This window comes from Mustela nivalis, assembly GCF_964662115.1.
Source record: "Mustela nivalis genome assembly, chromosome: 3".
In the NCBI taxonomy this organism is placed as follows: Eukaryota; Metazoa; Chordata; class Mammalia; order Carnivora; family Mustelidae; genus Mustela; species Mustela nivalis.
The window spans coordinates 103,523,847-103,540,788 of record NC_139022.1 but is presented as its reverse complement, the minus strand read 5'-3'; the positions used below and the strand labels follow the sequence as shown (position 1 = coordinate 103,540,788).

The window sequence follows — 16,942 nt, the reverse complement described above, 5'->3', positions numbered from 1 at the left end:
GCGCTGCAGCCGCTGGACCACGAGGAGCTGGAGCTGCTGCAGTTCCAAGTGAGCGCGCGCGACGCGGGCGTGCCTCCGCTGGGCAGCAACGTGACGCTGCAGGTGTTCGTGCTGGACGAGAACGACAACGCGCCCGCGCTGCTGCCGCGGCCCGGCGCGGGCGGCGGGGGCGGCGCGCTGAGCGAGCTGGTGTCGCGGTCGGTGGGCGCGGGCCACGTGGTGGCGAAGGTGCGCGCGGTGGACGCGGATTCCGGCTACAACGCGTGGCTGTCGTTCGAGCTGCAGCCGGCGGCGGGGGGCGCGCGCAGCCCGTTCCGCGTGGCGCTGTACACGGGCGAGATCAGCACGACGCGCCCGCTGGACGAGGCGGACCCGCCGCGCCAGCGCCTGCTGGTGCTGGTCAAGGACCACGGCGAGCCGGCGCTGACGGCCACGGCCACTGTGCTGCTGTCGCTGGTGGAGAGCGGCCAGGCGCCAAAGGCGTCGTCGCGGGTGTTGGCGGGCGCCGCTGGCGCCGAGACGGCGCTGGTGGACGTCAACGTGTACCTGATCGTCGCCATCTGCGCGGTGTCCAGCCTGCTGGTGCTCACACTGCTGCTGTACACGGCGCTGCGGTGCTCGGCTCCGCCCAGGGAGGGCGCGAGCGGGCCTGGGAAGCCCACGCTCGTGTGCTCCAGCGCGGTGGGGAGCTGGTCGTACTCGCAGCAGAGGCGGCAGAGGGTGTGCTCTGGGGAGGGCGCTCCCAAGACCGACCTCATGGCCTTCAGTCCCAGCCTACCTCAGGGTCCCAGCTCTGCTGACACTGTGAGTCTCAAAAATATCTTTCACAATAAATTTTCGTTTTACATCTTTAATATTTATTATTTCTCTCTCTCTTCTTTTTAAGTTATGGTTTTATACTTATTATCTCTTCACTTCAGATATAAGTTTTGTATTGGTACTAATTCATTTACTAAAAACTACAGTTATTCTTAGAATTAATTTTAATTTGTGGCAGACAATCGCTTTGCAGAATGAATTTATTTCAGGAACGTTCCACTTTTTAAAGTTTTAAAAGTTGGCGTGAATAGATTACTTTTCTTTGCATGATAGAAATTGTTTCCCAAAATAAATTTTAATAAATATTTTTCAGTCTGTAGCGCATAGGGAGGTACTTATATGACATATTTGGAGTTATTTACTTTGAAATCTCATCTTACTACTGCACTGAAATGTTTTATCGTTTTTGTGTCACTTTCCCTTTTCTTTTTCACTGAATATCAATTATTTTAATGTTTTTATTACACCAATTTAATTTCCTTTTTAAGTAATATTTGTACACTGAATGATTCCTTTAGGTTTTTCTAAATGGTTGGCTTTTGCATACTTATGATGAATTTGATATGTATGATTTTTTAACTGTAGGAGTTTTATTTATTTCTTCATATGAAATACACTTACATGGTTTACAAAGTTTTAAAATCTTTCCCTTCCACCTCCAGTATCAAGCCACTTAATGTACCTTCTTGGACATTTCTAAGGTGTGTGGTTTTTTTTTAGGTAATATCTACACCCAAGGTGGGGTTCGAACTCACAACTCTGAGACAAGAGTCACATACTCTACTGCCTGCCAAGTGCCCCACTTCCTTGACTATTTCAAATGTTGCAATTTCTTGGTTATCTTCCCACACATCTTTTCTTTATATACAAATAAATACTCCTCTTCTATTTCAAAACATATGGTCATATAGCTTTTCCTCTGTTTTACTTAATATGTCTTGATAATCAGGATGTAGCAGTACTTGAGAATGTGCCATATCACTTCTTCCAGATTTTTGGTGCCCCACTTTGCAGATATATCATCATTTTTCCCCTTACTCTAACATCAACTTTTAGTGGAACAATGATTACTTTTTCTTTAACTTGCCTTTTTTTTCAATTGACAAATTATTATATTGGTAAGAAGCAATTCTGAGCTCTCACTGTTGGGCAAATCTTAACATATTCAAATTAGACATTACTGCTATGTTTTTTTTTTTACAATGTTATGTCAGTTTTATTTCAATTTTAAAAATGCACACCAAATTTCAAAGACAGTACAAAACTAAAAATGAAAATATTTTATCAGTACATTCAAAAGTAATATGTACATGTTGAAATGGTAGTATTTGGGATACATTCAGTTAAATAAAATATCATATTAAAATTTCACCTACTTGTTTTTACTTTTTAAAAATGTAGCAACTGGGATTCCTGGGTGGCTCAGTTGGTTGTGTGTCTGACTCTTGGTTTTGGCTTAGGTCATAATCTCAGGGTCTTGGGATGAGTCCTCCCTCAGGCTGGGCACAGCGAGGAGCCTGCTCCAGATTTTGTCCCCCCCCCCACACACACACTCCCTTTTGCATTTTCTCTAATTTAAAAAATGGGGCTACTAAGGGACACCTGGGTGGCTCAGTATATAGAGTGCATGACCCTTGATCTCAGGGTTTGAGTTTAAACCCCACATCAGGTGTAGAGATTATTTTTAAAATGTGACTCCTTGAATTTTTAATTACACATTGGCTGCAACATATTTCTTGCAGAGCTTAACAACATGGAGGTCTTTCACAAACTTGGTAAGAGTAGACTACGTGAGATTCAGTAATCCCTCAAAAACTGTTTATACTCAGATAAGGTGGAATCATTATCTAATACTATTATGTCTAAAATTCAATAACAAAATTCACCAGTAAAATTCCCCTATACTGTTTTTTCATGGGTCTTGCTTTAGAACACAATGATGAGTTTATGTATGTACATATAGGTATTGATATACAGTGTTATGTTAGTTTCAGATGTACAATAGATTTAACATTTATATACATTATTCAGTGCTCATCACAACACGTGTATCCTTCATCTCCTTTACCTATTTCCCATTACTACCCCCCTTCACTTTGGTAACTATCAGTTTGTTCTCTATAGTTAAGATTCCGTTTTTTGGTTGGTCTCTTTTTTTCTTCATTTGTTTTCTTTCTTAAATTCCACAATATGAGTGAAATCACATGGTATTTGTCTTTCTCTGACTTATTTCACTTAGCATTATACTCTCTAGATCCATCCATGTTGTTGCTAATGGCAAGATATTTTCTTTTTTCTGGGTGAGTGATATTTAATTCTACAAACACCCCCCCCCCACACATCTTCTTTATCCATTCCTCTTTTGATGGTCACTTGAGATGTTTTGTAATTTGGCTATTATAATTAGTCCTGCAGTAAACACAGGGGTGCATATATCCCTTCAGTATAGTGTTTAAATACCCAGTGGTGGAATTACCGGATCATAATGGCAGTTCTATTTTTAATATTTGAGGAACCTCCATACAGTGGCTGCACCAGTTTGCATTCTCAACAGGAGTGCATGAGTGTCCCTCTTCCTCCATATTCTAGATAACACCTGTTGTTTCTTGTGTTCATTTTAGCCATTCTGACAGGTGTGAGGTGATATCTCATTGTTGTTTTGATTTGCATTACCCTGAGGAAGAGTGATGTTGAGCATCGTTTTATTTGTCTGTTGGCCATCTGGATATCTTCTTTGAAGAAACGTCTATGTTCATGTCTTCTGCCCAGTTTTAATTGGGTTATTTGGTTTTTAGGTGTTGAGTTGTCTAAGTTCTTTATATTTTTGGATACTGATCCTTTATTGGATGTCATTTGCCAATATCGTCTCCCATTCAGTTGGTCGTCCTTTAGTTTTGTTGACAGTTTCCTTTGCTATGCAGAAGGTTTTTATTTTGATGTAGTCCCAATAGTTTAATTTTACTTTTGTTTTCCTGGCCTCAGGAGGCATATCTAGAAAAATGTTGCATTGGCCGATGTAAGAGAAATTAATGCCTGTGCTCTTTATTGGGATTTATTGTTGCTTTTTGTTGTCAGATTAAAAAAAAAATAAGTACCACGATACAAAATCCTCTCTTGAGTATGTTTTTTACCAATACTATTCTTTATAACAAAGTTGTACATTTGACTTTACCATAGGCAAGAGCAGTCTCTATCTCAAATACACAGAATTGTTTTTTTTTTTTAAGATTTTATTTATTTGACAGAGAGAAATCACAAGTAGATGGAGAGGCAGGCAGAGAGAGAGAGAGAGAGAGGGAAGCAGGCTCCCCGCTGAGCAGAGAGCCCGATGCGGGACTCGATCCCAGGACCCTGAGATCATGACCCCAGCCGAAGGCAGCGGCTTAACCCACTGAGCCACCCAGGCACCCCCAGAATTGTTTTTCTACACTTCTTCAGAAAACAATGTGGGTCTAGCAGGTAATAAGTGGTCCACATTTCATGTGATAAAAATTTAATTTATTTTTATTAGTTTGGCTATTTCTTGCATTCTCTACATGTTTTTAATTGTATAAATTATGTAATGTATAAATTATATAATTACACGTGTATCATACTATTTAAGTATTTCTAGTACTGTATTTCTTTGAGGAAGTCCTGTACATTGAGAGGGAGTTCTCACCACTAAATTGGTAGTTAACACTTGTCATCTTTTGAAAAAATTAAGTTAATTTATTTTTAAAATATACACTCTTTGATTTATATTATTTTTTAAATTTTTTAAAAAAGATTTTATTTATTTATTTGACAGAGAGACATCACAGTAGACAGAGAGGCAGGCAGAGAGAGAGGGAAGCAGGCTCTCTGTTGAGCAGAGAGCCCGATGTGGGACTCGATCCCAGGACTCCGAGATCATGACCCGAGCCGAAGGCAGCAGCTTAACCCACTGAGCCACCCAGGCGCCCCTTTGATTTATATTATAACTAAAATATTTCTTTTCTGGAAGAGGAAGTTGTCCATAAATTGACCAAAGTTTTTCTCTACATACTCTTCTTCCTTGACTGGAATGAAGTATTTGAGCAAATAAATGAACAAAAATATAAGCTGTTTCTTATGAGAAGACCAATATTTTCCTTTTCCATGTTTATTTTACAGGAAAGATTTCAGTAAAATTGCATAATTTTCTACTGGGAGCCAATAAACAGGATTATTACAAGAGTCCCAATAAACTGGATTGTATATCACTCTTCTAGAAATTGTAATAGAGATTTGATAGTTAACTTTAATTAGCTAATTTTATTTATTTTTTATTTTTTAAAAGATTTTACTTATTTATTTGACACAGAGAGATCACAAGTAGGCAGAGCAGCAGCCAGAGAGAGAGAGAGGGGGAAGCAGGCTCTCCGCTGAGCAGAGAACCTGAATGGGGATCGATCCCAGGACCCTCAGATCATGACCTGAGCTGGAGGCAGAGGCTTAACCCACTGAGCCACCCAAAAATAGGCGCCTGTATTTTTATGTTTTTTAAAGATTTTAATTATTTATTTGGTAGAGAGAAAGAGAGAAGGGACACAAGTGGGGGGAGCGAGGGGCAGAGGGAGAGGGAAAAGCAGACTCCCTGCTGAGCAGGGAGCCCTACAAGGGTGCTCAATCTTAAGGATCATGGCCTGAGCAGAAGTCAGATGATTAATTGACTGAGCCCCCTGGCACCCCTAATTAGGTAATTTTAAAGTTGAAATTCAAAGGCACTCTTCACATAGAGCAAAATTTATGTAAAATCTTAACCACTATATAGAGTATCCAAAATCTATAAAGAACTCAAACTCAAGACCCAAAGAACAAATAATCCAATCAAGAAATAGGCAGAAGACATGAACAGACTTTCCCGCAAAGAAGACATCCAAATGGCCAACAGACACATGAAAAGGTTCTCACCATCACTCGGCATCAGGGAAATAAAGATCAAAATCACAGTGAGATACCAATTCACACCAGTCAGAATGGCTAAAATTAACCAGTCAGGAAATGACAGATGTTGGCGAGGATGCGGAGAAGTGAGAACTCTCCTGCACTGTTGGTGGGAATGCAAGCTGGTGCAGCCACTCTGGAAAACAGTATGGACATTCCTCAAAAAGTTGAAAATAGGGCTACCCTATGACCCAGCAATTGCACTACTGGATATTTACCTTAAGGATAAAAATGTAGTGATCTGAAGGGGTGCGTGCACCCCAATGTTTATAACAGAAATGTCCACAATAGCAAAATGATGGAAAGAACCTAGATGTCCCTCAACAGATGAATGGATAAAGAAGATGTGGTGTATATATATACAATGGAATACTATGCAGCCATAAAAAATCGAAATTCTGCCATTTGTAGTGATGTGGTTGGAACTAGAGGGTATTATGCCAAGTGAAATAAGTCAATCAGAGAGAGACAATTATCATACGATCTCCCTAATATGATGAATTTGAGAGGCAGGGCAGAGGGTTGTGGGGAGTAGGGAGGGAAAAAATGAAACAAGATGAGACAGAAGGAAGACAAACCATAAGAGACTCTTAATCGCAGGAAACAAACTGAGCGTTGCTGGGGGATGATGGGGAAGGGATAGGGTGGCTGGGTGATGGACTCTGGGGAAGGTATGTGCTATGGTGAGTGCTGTGAATTGTGTAAGTCTGATGATTCACAGAGCTGTACCCCTGAAGCAAATAATACATTATATGTTAATTTTTTAAAAAGGAAAAAAAGAGAAAACTCTCTTTTCTTAAGTCTTAAGACTGCAAGCTAGGGGCACCTGGGTGGCTCAACTGGTTAAATGTCAGTCTCTTGATCTTAGCTCAGGTCTTGTATCTCAGGGTCGTGAGTTCAACCTTGCATTGGGTTTAAAAAAAACCCCTGTAAGCTAATACACTTCTGTCAAGGCTTATCTTCCTGCAAGCAAAGGCAGATTTCATTTGGGGGTATATTATTGGTTAGCACATGAACTCTTTGTTTACCCAAAATGGCAGCAATAGAAATTCAGTGATAGTGAGTAATACACAGATCTAGGTTAATTAGTTTAAGATGAAGCCTCTTATAGTGGTGGAGGAGCTTTGTATTACAGTGGTCTGTGAGGATTTTACAGGTTTATCAGAATTTTGGGGGGATGAATGTCGGCATGTGTCCATTTGAAAAATCTTTTTTTTTGTACCTATCATTTTCTCATTTTGAGGAAGAGTTTGATCATCTCCAATTGATGACATTACAGATGAATTCATGGTAAAATTGACATTTGTGCTTCATTTTGATACCAAGATAACATTTTTATAGGTGAAGATGGAGGTAATTTTAGAAACATCTTGAACAAGGGTTGTGCTGAGGAAGAAGACAAGGAAGTGATCTATAATGTCTGCAAAATAGAATTCATATTGGAGAGTAGTTAAAAATAACATTGGAAATGTTGGCATCTGATTGCACCTCAGGTCATGTAGAGGTGACTCTAATGTCATGAAATTCCTGCCTTTAGTTCAGTTCAATAATAGCTGTTTTCCTGAAGATAAATGTAGTGGTATGTGAAAAGACAGATGGACTGTTAATAGACTTTGAATAAGGTAGGTAAGGGAGGAGGACTAATAAAAAATTAATGTAGGTGACGTGTAGAATGTTCATGCCATTAAAATAAAATGAGGTTTTCAAGGGTTTGAATTTGTGGGTTAGTAATGATATCTACATAATCTTCAAATTGTAATCAAATTATTTTCTGAGAGTCATTAGCATGCATGGGTGAAAATGATAATTAGAACCATTAGAAAGGAGGGGTACCTTCGTGGCTCAGTAGGGTTATGTGTCTAACTTTGGCTCGGGTCATGATCCCAGGGTCCTAGGATCTAGCCCCAAGTCTGGCTCCCTGCTCAGTGGGGAGCTTGCTTCTCCCTCTCCCTTTGCCCCTCCCACTGCTTGCTCCTACATGCTTTGTCTCTTTCTTTTGCTCTCTTACTCTCACCCAGCTGTCTCTTTCTCTCAAAATAAAAAAAAAAACACCTTTCTTTCTTTCTTTCTTTCTTTTTTTTTTAAAGAGAACCATAGAAAGCGGAGGGAGGAAGATGTGCGTTTGGGAATACCTTCAGTAAAAGTCTTATTTGAAACATTGACAGTGGATGAGACATTTAATGGAAAGCCTATACAAAGTTAAGATTGAGAGAAAAGGATAAACTCATCCAGGAGCAGCTGAAGAATCAGAGCATGAAAGTATGATGATGGGTAGATATCCCACTAGAATTTGCAGTGATGAAGTATGTGAAGGAGAATGTTTTGAGAGGGAGGCTCAGTATAAAGTGTGGGAAAATTTGGAAATGCTGTAAAGAATATGCACTAAAAAATTCATCTTCCATTATTAAGTAAAAGAAAAAGCTTTGGGAGTGTTTGATATACATCAGACAAAGAAAAAATGGACTTAAACAATCTATAAGGTTTTAAAAGTGTGGATAAAATTTGTTAATTAAAAATTACATTCCATTCTTTTCTCAGAGCAAAATAGAATAGCATGTCCTAGAACAGAAATATATACACATGTTTCTTCTCTCCACAAAGAGTGTAGTATAGTTTGCACTTCTAATTCCCAGACCTACTTCAGATCACAAGTTTTCTGAACTGGTTGATAACAGTAATCAAATTATTAGGAGAGAGATTGTTTTGCTAAGAATTTTCTAATTCCTCATACTACTCTAAATTGATAAAAAAAATAAAAAAAAGAAATCAGGCAAGGTGAAACTGGCTCTGCAAATTATGAACATAAGGAGATTTACTATTAAATTAAGGCAAAATAAGAATTTGGGCGGCGGGGAGGAGGGTTGGTGCCTGGGTGGCTCAGTCCTAGCGCATCTGCCTTAGTGGACCGCAGGGTCCTGGAATCGAGCCCCGCGCTGGGCTCCTTGCTTAGCAAGCTTGCTTCTTCCTCCCCAATCTCCCTGAGTGTTCTCTCTCTCTCTGTGTGTGTCAAATAAACAAATAAAAATCCAAAAAATATATTTTTTTAATTAAAAAAACTACAGCTTAGAGCGGTTATGTGAATTCATTTCTTACCCTTTGTAGCCGCATGATGTCGCTGTCTACCATGAAGTCAACCTAGTTATTACAGTATGCAAAATCCATTCCTCCTATTACGGATTAGTTCCATGAGTGCCCAGGGACGGCAAGCTCAGAAGAATTGGATTAACAGACTCTGGATCGCACAAAATTTATCTTAGCTTCGAGACAAGATCTTCTGATGGAAATAAAACAAGTATTTGACATGATTATTACCCTGGAAAGCAGACTGGGATCTCAGTATCTGCTGCTCTCGCTTCTGCTCCTTACAGCGTGGGAGGAGGGCAGCGGCCAGGTTCATTACTCGGTCCTGGAGGAGGCCAAACACGGTACCTTCGTGGGCCGCATCGCCCAGGATTTGGGGCTGGAGCTGGCGGAGCTGGTGCCACGCCTGTTCCGGGTGGCGTCCAAAGGCCACGGGGACCTTCTGGAGGTAAATCTACAGAATGGCATTTTGTTTGTGAATTCTCGGATCGATCGGGAGGAGCTGTGCGGGCGGAGTCTGGAGTGTAGCATCCACCTGGAGGTGATCGTGGACAGGCCGCTGCAGGTTTTCCATGTGGAGGTGGAGGTGAAGGACATTAACGACAACGCGCCAGTGTTTCGTTTAAAGGAACAAAGAGTGCTGATTTACGAATCAAGACTGCCAGATTCTCTGTTTCCACTAGAGGGCGCGTCAGATGAGGATGTTGGCTCGAATTCCCACTTAACCTATAAACTCAGCTCCAGCGAATACTTCGCCTTAGATGTGAAAACCAACAGTGAGGACAATACACAAATTGGGCTCGTGTTAAGGAAATCCTTGGACAGAGAGGAAGCTCCCGAACATAACTTACTGCTGACAGCCACTGACGAAGGCAAACCTGAGCTCACTGGCTCTGTTCAGCTGCTGGTCACTGTGCTGGACGTGAATGACAATGCTCCCACTTTCGAACAGACTGAATATGAAGTAAGGATCTTCGAAAACTCTGGCAACGGAACAACAGTCATCAGACTGAATGCTTCTGATCGGGATGAAGGAGTGAATGGGGAAATTTCATACTCTTTAAATAGTCTTGTTTCAACCACGGTTAGAGACCAGTTTAGCATAGATCCAAATACTGGAGAAATAGTAACTAAAGGGAATTTAGATTTTGAAAAATTAAATTTATACAAAATTCGTGTTGACGCGACGGACAAAGGTCACCCACCCATGGCTGGACATTGCACTGTTTTGTTGAAGGTTTTGGATAAAAATGATAACATCCCTCAGATTGCATTGACTTCCTTATCCTTGCCGATCCGAGAGGACGCTCAATCAGGTACTGTTATTGCCCTAATTAGCGTGTCAGATCTCGACATCGGTGCAAACGGGCAAGTGACCTGCTCACTAACACCCCATGTCCCCTTCAAGCTGGTGTCCACCTTCAAGAACTACTATTCGCTGGTGCTGGACAGCGCCTTGGACCGCGAGAGCGTGTCCAACTATGAGCTGGTGGTGACAGCACGGGACGGAGGATCGCCTCCACTCTCCGCCACCGCCAGCTTGTCCGTGGAAGTGGCGGACGTGAACGACAACGCGCCGGCGTTCGCGCAGCCCGAGTACACGGTGTTCGTGAAGGAGAACAACCCGCCCGGCTGCCACATCTTCACGGTGTCGGCGCGGGACGCGGACGCGCAGGAGAACGCGCGGGTGTCCTACTCGCTGGTGGAGCGGCGCGTGGGCGAGCGCGCGCTGTCGAGCTACGTGTCGGTGCACGCGGAGAGCGGCAAGGTGTACGCGCTGCAGCCGCTGGACCACGAGGAGCTGGAGCTGCTGCAGTTCCAAGTGAGCGCGCGCGACGCGGGCGTGCCTCCGCTGGGCAGCAACGTGACGCTGCAGGTGTTCGTGCTGGACGAGAACGACAACGCGCCCGCGCTGCTGCCGCGGCCCGGCGCGGGCGGCGGGGGCGGCGCGCTGAGCGAGCTGGTGTCGCGGTCGGTGGGCGCGGGCCACGTGGTGGCGAAGGTGCGCGCGGTGGACGCGGATTCCGGCTACAACGCGTGGCTGTCGTTCGAGCTGCAGCCGGCGGCGGGGGGCGCGCGCAGCCCGTTCCGCGTGGCGCTGTACACGGGCGAGATCAGCACGACGCGCCCGCTGGACGAGGCGGACGCGCCGCGCCAGCGCCTGCTGGTGCTGGTCAAGGACCACGGCGAGCCGGCGCTGACGGCCACGGCCACCGTGCTGCTGTCGCTGGTGGAGAGCGGCCAGGCGCCAAAGGCGTCGTCGCGGGTGTTGGCGGGCGCCGCTGGCGCCGAGACGGCGCTGGTGGACGTCAACGTGTACCTGATCGTCGCCATCTGCGCGGTGTCCAGCCTGCTGGTGCTCACGCTGCTGCTGTACACGGCGCTGCGGTGCTCGGCTCCGCCCAGGGAAGGCGCGAGCGGGCCTGGGAAGCCCACGCTCGTGTGCTCCAGCGCGGTGGGGAGCTGGTCGTACTCGCAGCAGAGGCGGCAGAGGGTGTGCTCTGGGGAGGGCGCTCCCAAGACCGACCTCATGGCCTTCAGTCCTAGTCATCCACCCTCTCTGGTAGTGGGGGATATGAGCGAGCAACAGGATTTAAATGATGAGCATTGTGCCAAGGTAAGTCTGAATTTTCTTAATTAACAGTTACACGTACATGAAATAGTAAATCCTTCCGTAGAATTTTTCTTTACATTATTCATTTTTTAAAAATTTGTATAAATTTCCTTAAGATAATCTGTTCATTTTTCTGTTAAGTATTGTAATCTATTTAGTTTGTTATTAGTCTTAATTTAAACTGGAATCAGACATTGTATCTATTTGTGGTGCATTTTTTTTTAAGATTTTATTTATTTATTTTACAGAGAGAGATCACAAGTAGGCAGAGAGGCAGGCAGAGAGAAAGAGAGAGGAGGAAGCAGGCTCCTGCTGAGCAGAGAGCCCGATGCGGGACTCTATCCCAGGACCCCCAGATCATGACCTGAGCCGAAGGCAGCGGCTTAACCCACTGAGCCACCCAGGCGCCCCTGTGGTGCATTTTTAATATGCATAAGTAGTAGCATTTTTCTAATTATTATGTAGATTTCTCATTTCTTTGCCTTTGATCCAAATAGTGGTTAAATAGAAATTCAAGGGAACTTGCACTTTGATCAAGGAAATTCATATAAAATTTATATTCCTCAGACACTGCACATCTCTTATGTTTGAATTTTATTTGGTGTGTTGCTTTTCATGGAGATATTTCTTCTTCTTCTTCTTCTTCTTCTTCTTCTTCTTCTTCTTCTTCTTCTTCTTCTTCTTCTTCTTTTTAAAATATTTCTTCTTTTTAAAGAGTTTTTATTTGGGTGCCGGGGTGGCTCAGTTGTGCCTTCCACTCAGGTCATGATCCCAGGGTCCTGGGATCAAGTTCCCATTGGGCTCCCTACTTGCTCACTGTCTCTATCTCAAAAAAAATAGAGATTAAATCAAGTTTTTATTTAAATTCCAGTTATTTAACTGTTATGTTAGTTTGATGTGTACAGTTTAGTGATTCAGCACTTTCATACAAAATTCGGGTTTCATCAAAAGTCGACTTCCTAAAAAAAAAAAGTCGACTTCCTTAATCTGGGTCATCTATTTAATCCATCACTCACCCACTTTCCTTCTGATAAGCATCAGTTTGTTCTCCATGGTTAAGAGTCTGTTTCTTGGTTTGCCTCTCTCCCTCTTTCCCTTTCGCTCTTTTTTTCCTTTGCTGATTTGTTTCTTAAATTCCACATATGAGTGAAATCATATGGCATTTGTCTTTCTCTAAGTTATTTAGCTTAGCATGATACTCTCTAGGTTCACCCACATTACTGAAAATGTCAAGATAGTTTTCTTTTTTATGTGGAGTTATATTCCATTGTATATATATATGTATAATAACATATATATATATATATCACATTTTCCTATCCATTCATCAGTCACAGGACACCTGAGCTGTTTCCATTTTTGGCTATTGTGGATAATGCTGTTATAAACATCAGGGTGCATGTATCCCTTTGAATTAGTATTTTTGTATCCTTTGGGTAAATACCCAGTAGTGCAATTGCTAAATCATAGGTTAGTTCTATTTTTAGCTTTCGAGGAACCTCCATTCTGTTTTCCAGAGTTGGTTACACCAGTTTTCATTTCCACCTACTGAAAGGGAATTCCTCTTTTTTCTGGTCCTAGCCAACACCTATAGTTTCTTGTGTTGCTGCTTTTAGCCATTCTGACAGGTGTGAAGTGATATTTCATTGTAGTTTTGATTTGTATTTACCTGATGATTAGTGACGTTGGGTATTTTTCATATGTCTGTTGACACATACATGTCTTTGAAAAAATGTCTATTCATGTCATCTCCCTATTTTTAAGTGGATTTTTCATTTTTGGGTGTTGGGTTTTACAATACTTAATGTATGTTGGATACCAACCCTTTATCAGATGTGTAGTTTGCTAATATCTTCTCCCATTCTGTAAGTTGCCTTTTAGTTTTGTTGATTGACTCCTTCACTATTTAGGAGCTTTTTATCTTGATGAAGTCCCATTAGTTTTTGTTTTTGTTTCTCTTGCCTCAGGAGATATATCTAGAAAGAAATTGCTATGTCCATGTCAAAGATGTTACCTCTTGTGTTCTCTATGATTTTTATTGTCGCGCTCTCCCTGCCTGCAGAGATGACGCAACACCAACACACACAAAGGTCGATGCACAAGCTCTTGTTTATTCCCTAGTCGATCTTTTTTTTCCTCTGCGGAGAAGTTCCCTTGCCTTATATAGGGCATAACAGCCAATCACAGAGGTGTTCACGTGAACAGGAGGTATCTGGGGCTCCTAGGCAGTGATGGCATGCGGTGTTCATGTGACAAGCACAAGGTCACGTGTGGCAGGGTGTATGTTTTTCAGGCTGTCTGTGCTATGTAGCCGGCGCCATCTTAGGGGCGTGACCCTGACATTTTATGATTTCAAGTCTCACATTTAGGTCTGTAATCCACTTTGAATTTATTTTTGTGTATTATTTTATGTAAGAAAATGGTCCAGTTTCATTCTTTTGCATGTTGCTATCCAGTTTTTTCCAATACCATTTGTTGAAGAGACTGTCTTTTCCCCACTGGATGTTCGTTCCTGCTTTGTTGAAGATTAATTGACCATATAGTTTTGTGTGTTCATTTCTAGGTTTCCTATTGTGTTCTGTTGGTCTCCGTGTCTGCTTTTGTGCCAAAACCATACTGTTTTGATCACTACAGCTTTGTAATATAATTCAAAGTCCACAATTGTGATGCTTCCAGCTTTGCTCTTGAAGTTGCTTGGCTATTCGGGGTCTCTTTTGTTCCATACAAATGATAGGATTATTTTTTCTAGCTGTGTGAAGAATGCTGCTGATATTTTGATAGGGACTGCATTATATTGCTTTGGGTAGTACTGACATTTTAACAATATTTGTTCTTTCAATCTATGAGTAGGAGATATCTTTATATTTTTGTCATCTTCAATTTCTTCCATCAATGTTTTACAGTTTTCAGAGGACATGTCTTTTACCTTTTTGGTTACGTTTATTCCTAGGTATCTTACTGTTCTTGGTGCAGTTGTAAATGGGATTTATTACTTAATTTCTTTCTGATGCTTCATTACTTGGAATATAGAAATGCAACAGATTTCTGTATGTTGAATTTATATTTTGCAACTCCAATGAATTCATTCATCAGTTCTAGAAATTTTTTGCTGACATCTGTTGGGTTTTCTTTCTTTTTTTTTTTAAAGGTTTTTTTTGTTTTTTTTTTTAAGATTTTATTTATTTATCAGAGGGGGGGGGGGAGCAAGCACAGGCAGACAGAATGGCAAGCAGAGGCAGAGGGAGAAGCAGGCTCCCTGCTGAGCAAGGAGCCTGATGTGGGACTCGATCCCAGGGCTCTGGGATCATGACCTGAGCTGAAGGCAGCTGCTTAACCAACTGAGCCACCCAGGCGTCCCTCTGTTGGGTTTTCTATATAAGGTATCATGTCATCTGCAAATAATGAAAATTTTACTTCTTCCTTGTTGATTTTGATGCCTTTAATTTCCTTTCATTTTCTAATTGCTGTTTGGGACTTTCAGTACCGCATTAAGTAACAGTGGTAAGAGTGGACATCCTTGTCTTGTTCTTGACCATAGAAGAAAAGCTATCAGTTTTTTCTCATTAGGGTGATACTAGCTGTGGGTTTTTCATAGATGACCTTTATTATGTTGAGGTATGTCTCCTCTAAACCTACTTTGTTGAGGGTCTTTATCATGTACTTTGTCAGATGCTTTTTCTGCACCTACTGAAAGGATCATATAGTTCTTATTTTTTCTTTTGTTAGTGTTGTGTATCATGTTGACTGATTTGTAAAAATTGAACCACTCTTTCAGCCCAGAACTAAATATTAATTGATCGTGGTGGATGATTTTTTAAATGTATTAAATGTATTATTTAATGTATTAAATAGATTTCATTTGCTAATATTTTATTAAGAATTTTTGCATGCATGTCCATCAGGAATATTGGCCTGTAGTTCTCTTCTTTTTTTTTTTTAAAGATTTTATTTTATTTTATTTGACAGAGATCACAGGTAGGTAGAGAGGCTGGCAGAGAGAGAGAGAGAGAGGGAAGCAGGCTCCCTGCTGAGCAGAGAGCCCGATGTGGGACTCGGTCCCAGGACTCTGAGATCATGACCTGAGCCGAAGGCAGCGGCTTAACCCACTGAGCCACCCAGTTCTCTTCTTTAATGGAGTCTTTATCTGGTTTTGGCATGAGGGTAATGCTGGCCTCACAGAATGAGATCAGAAATTCTCCTTCCTATTCTATTTTTTGGAATAGTTTGGGTAGAATAGGTATTAACTCTTTTTAAAATGTTTGGCAGAATTTGCTTTGAAGCCCTCTGACCCTGGACTTTGTTGGGAGTTTTTGATTGTGGATTCAATTTCTTTACTGGTTATTGGTCTGTTCAAGTTTTCTATTTCTTCCTGTGTCAGTTTTGGTAGTTTCTATGTTTCTAGGAATTTATCCATCTCTTTCAGGTTGTCCAATTTGTTGGCATATGGTTTTTCATGATATTCTCTTATAATTGTTTATATTTCTGTGGTGGTGGTTGTTATTTATTCTCTCTTATTTGTGATTTTTTCATTTGGGTCCTTTTGTTTTTGCTAAGGCTAGAAGTTTATCAATTTTATTATTTTTTTTAAAGAACCTACTTCCGGTTTCATTGATCTGTTGTATTGCTTTTTTAGTTTCTTTATCATTTATTTTCTTTAATGTTTATTATTTCCTTGTTTCTCCTGACTTTGGACTTCATTTGTTGTTCTTTTCTAGCTCTTTAAGGTGTAAGTTTAGGCTATTTATTTGAGATTTTTCTTGCTTCTTGAGTAAGGCCTGTATTACTATATACTTGCCTCTTAAGACAGCTTTTGCTGCATCCCAAAGGTTTTGGACCATCATATTTTAATTTTCACTTGTTTCCATGTACTTTTTAAAAAAAATATTTTCTTTGATTTCCTAGTTGAGTCATCCATTGTTTAGTAACATATTGTTTAACCTCCATGTATTTGTGGTCTTTCCAAATGTTTTCTTATGGTTGACTTGTAGTTCCATAGCATTGTGGTTAGGAAAGGTATGTGGTATGATTTCAATATTTCTGTGTTTGTTAGGGACTGATTTGTGACTCACTATGTGACCTATTCTGGAGAATGTCAAGCCCCACATCAGGCTCCACGCTCAATGTGGAGTCTGCTTGAGATTTTCTTTCTCCCTAAATAAATAAATAAAATATTTTTTTTTTAATGGAGAAGTTTTCTCTGAGAGAATATGGAACATGATGGGCATTCCTGGGAACAGACAATCTTAAGTAAATATGTACACAGAAAATTCCAATGTGTCTAGAAACAGAATAGTCTGCTTTGGTCAAAACATATGGTTCTTACAGGAAAGAGTATGAGATAAGGCAGGAAAAGTAATATGTGAAAAAGGGTTTGGATAAGTTAGAATACTAGACTAAGATTTTTTTTAAAGATTTTATTTATTTATTTGACAGACAAGTGGGCATAGAGGCAGGCAGAGAGAGAGAGAGAGAGAGAGAGAG

At 41.3% G+C, this 16,942-nt stretch overlaps 1 protein-coding gene across 1 annotated transcript; it reads left to right on the top strand.

Moving 5' to 3' along the window:
- Nucleotides 1–9,067: 9,067 nt before the first annotated feature.
- Nucleotides 9,068–16,191, top strand: LOC309860943 (protocadherin alpha-6-like; the record flags this gene model as incomplete). Its single annotated transcript, XM_082723368.1, has 2 exons — nt 9,068–11,464; nt 16,177–16,191. The coding sequence occupies 2 exons, from the start codon at nt 9,068–9,070 to the stop codon at nt 16,189–16,191; spliced, it is 2,412 nt and encodes an 803-aa protein (XP_082579494.1).
- Nucleotides 16,192–16,942: the final 751 nt, after the last annotated feature.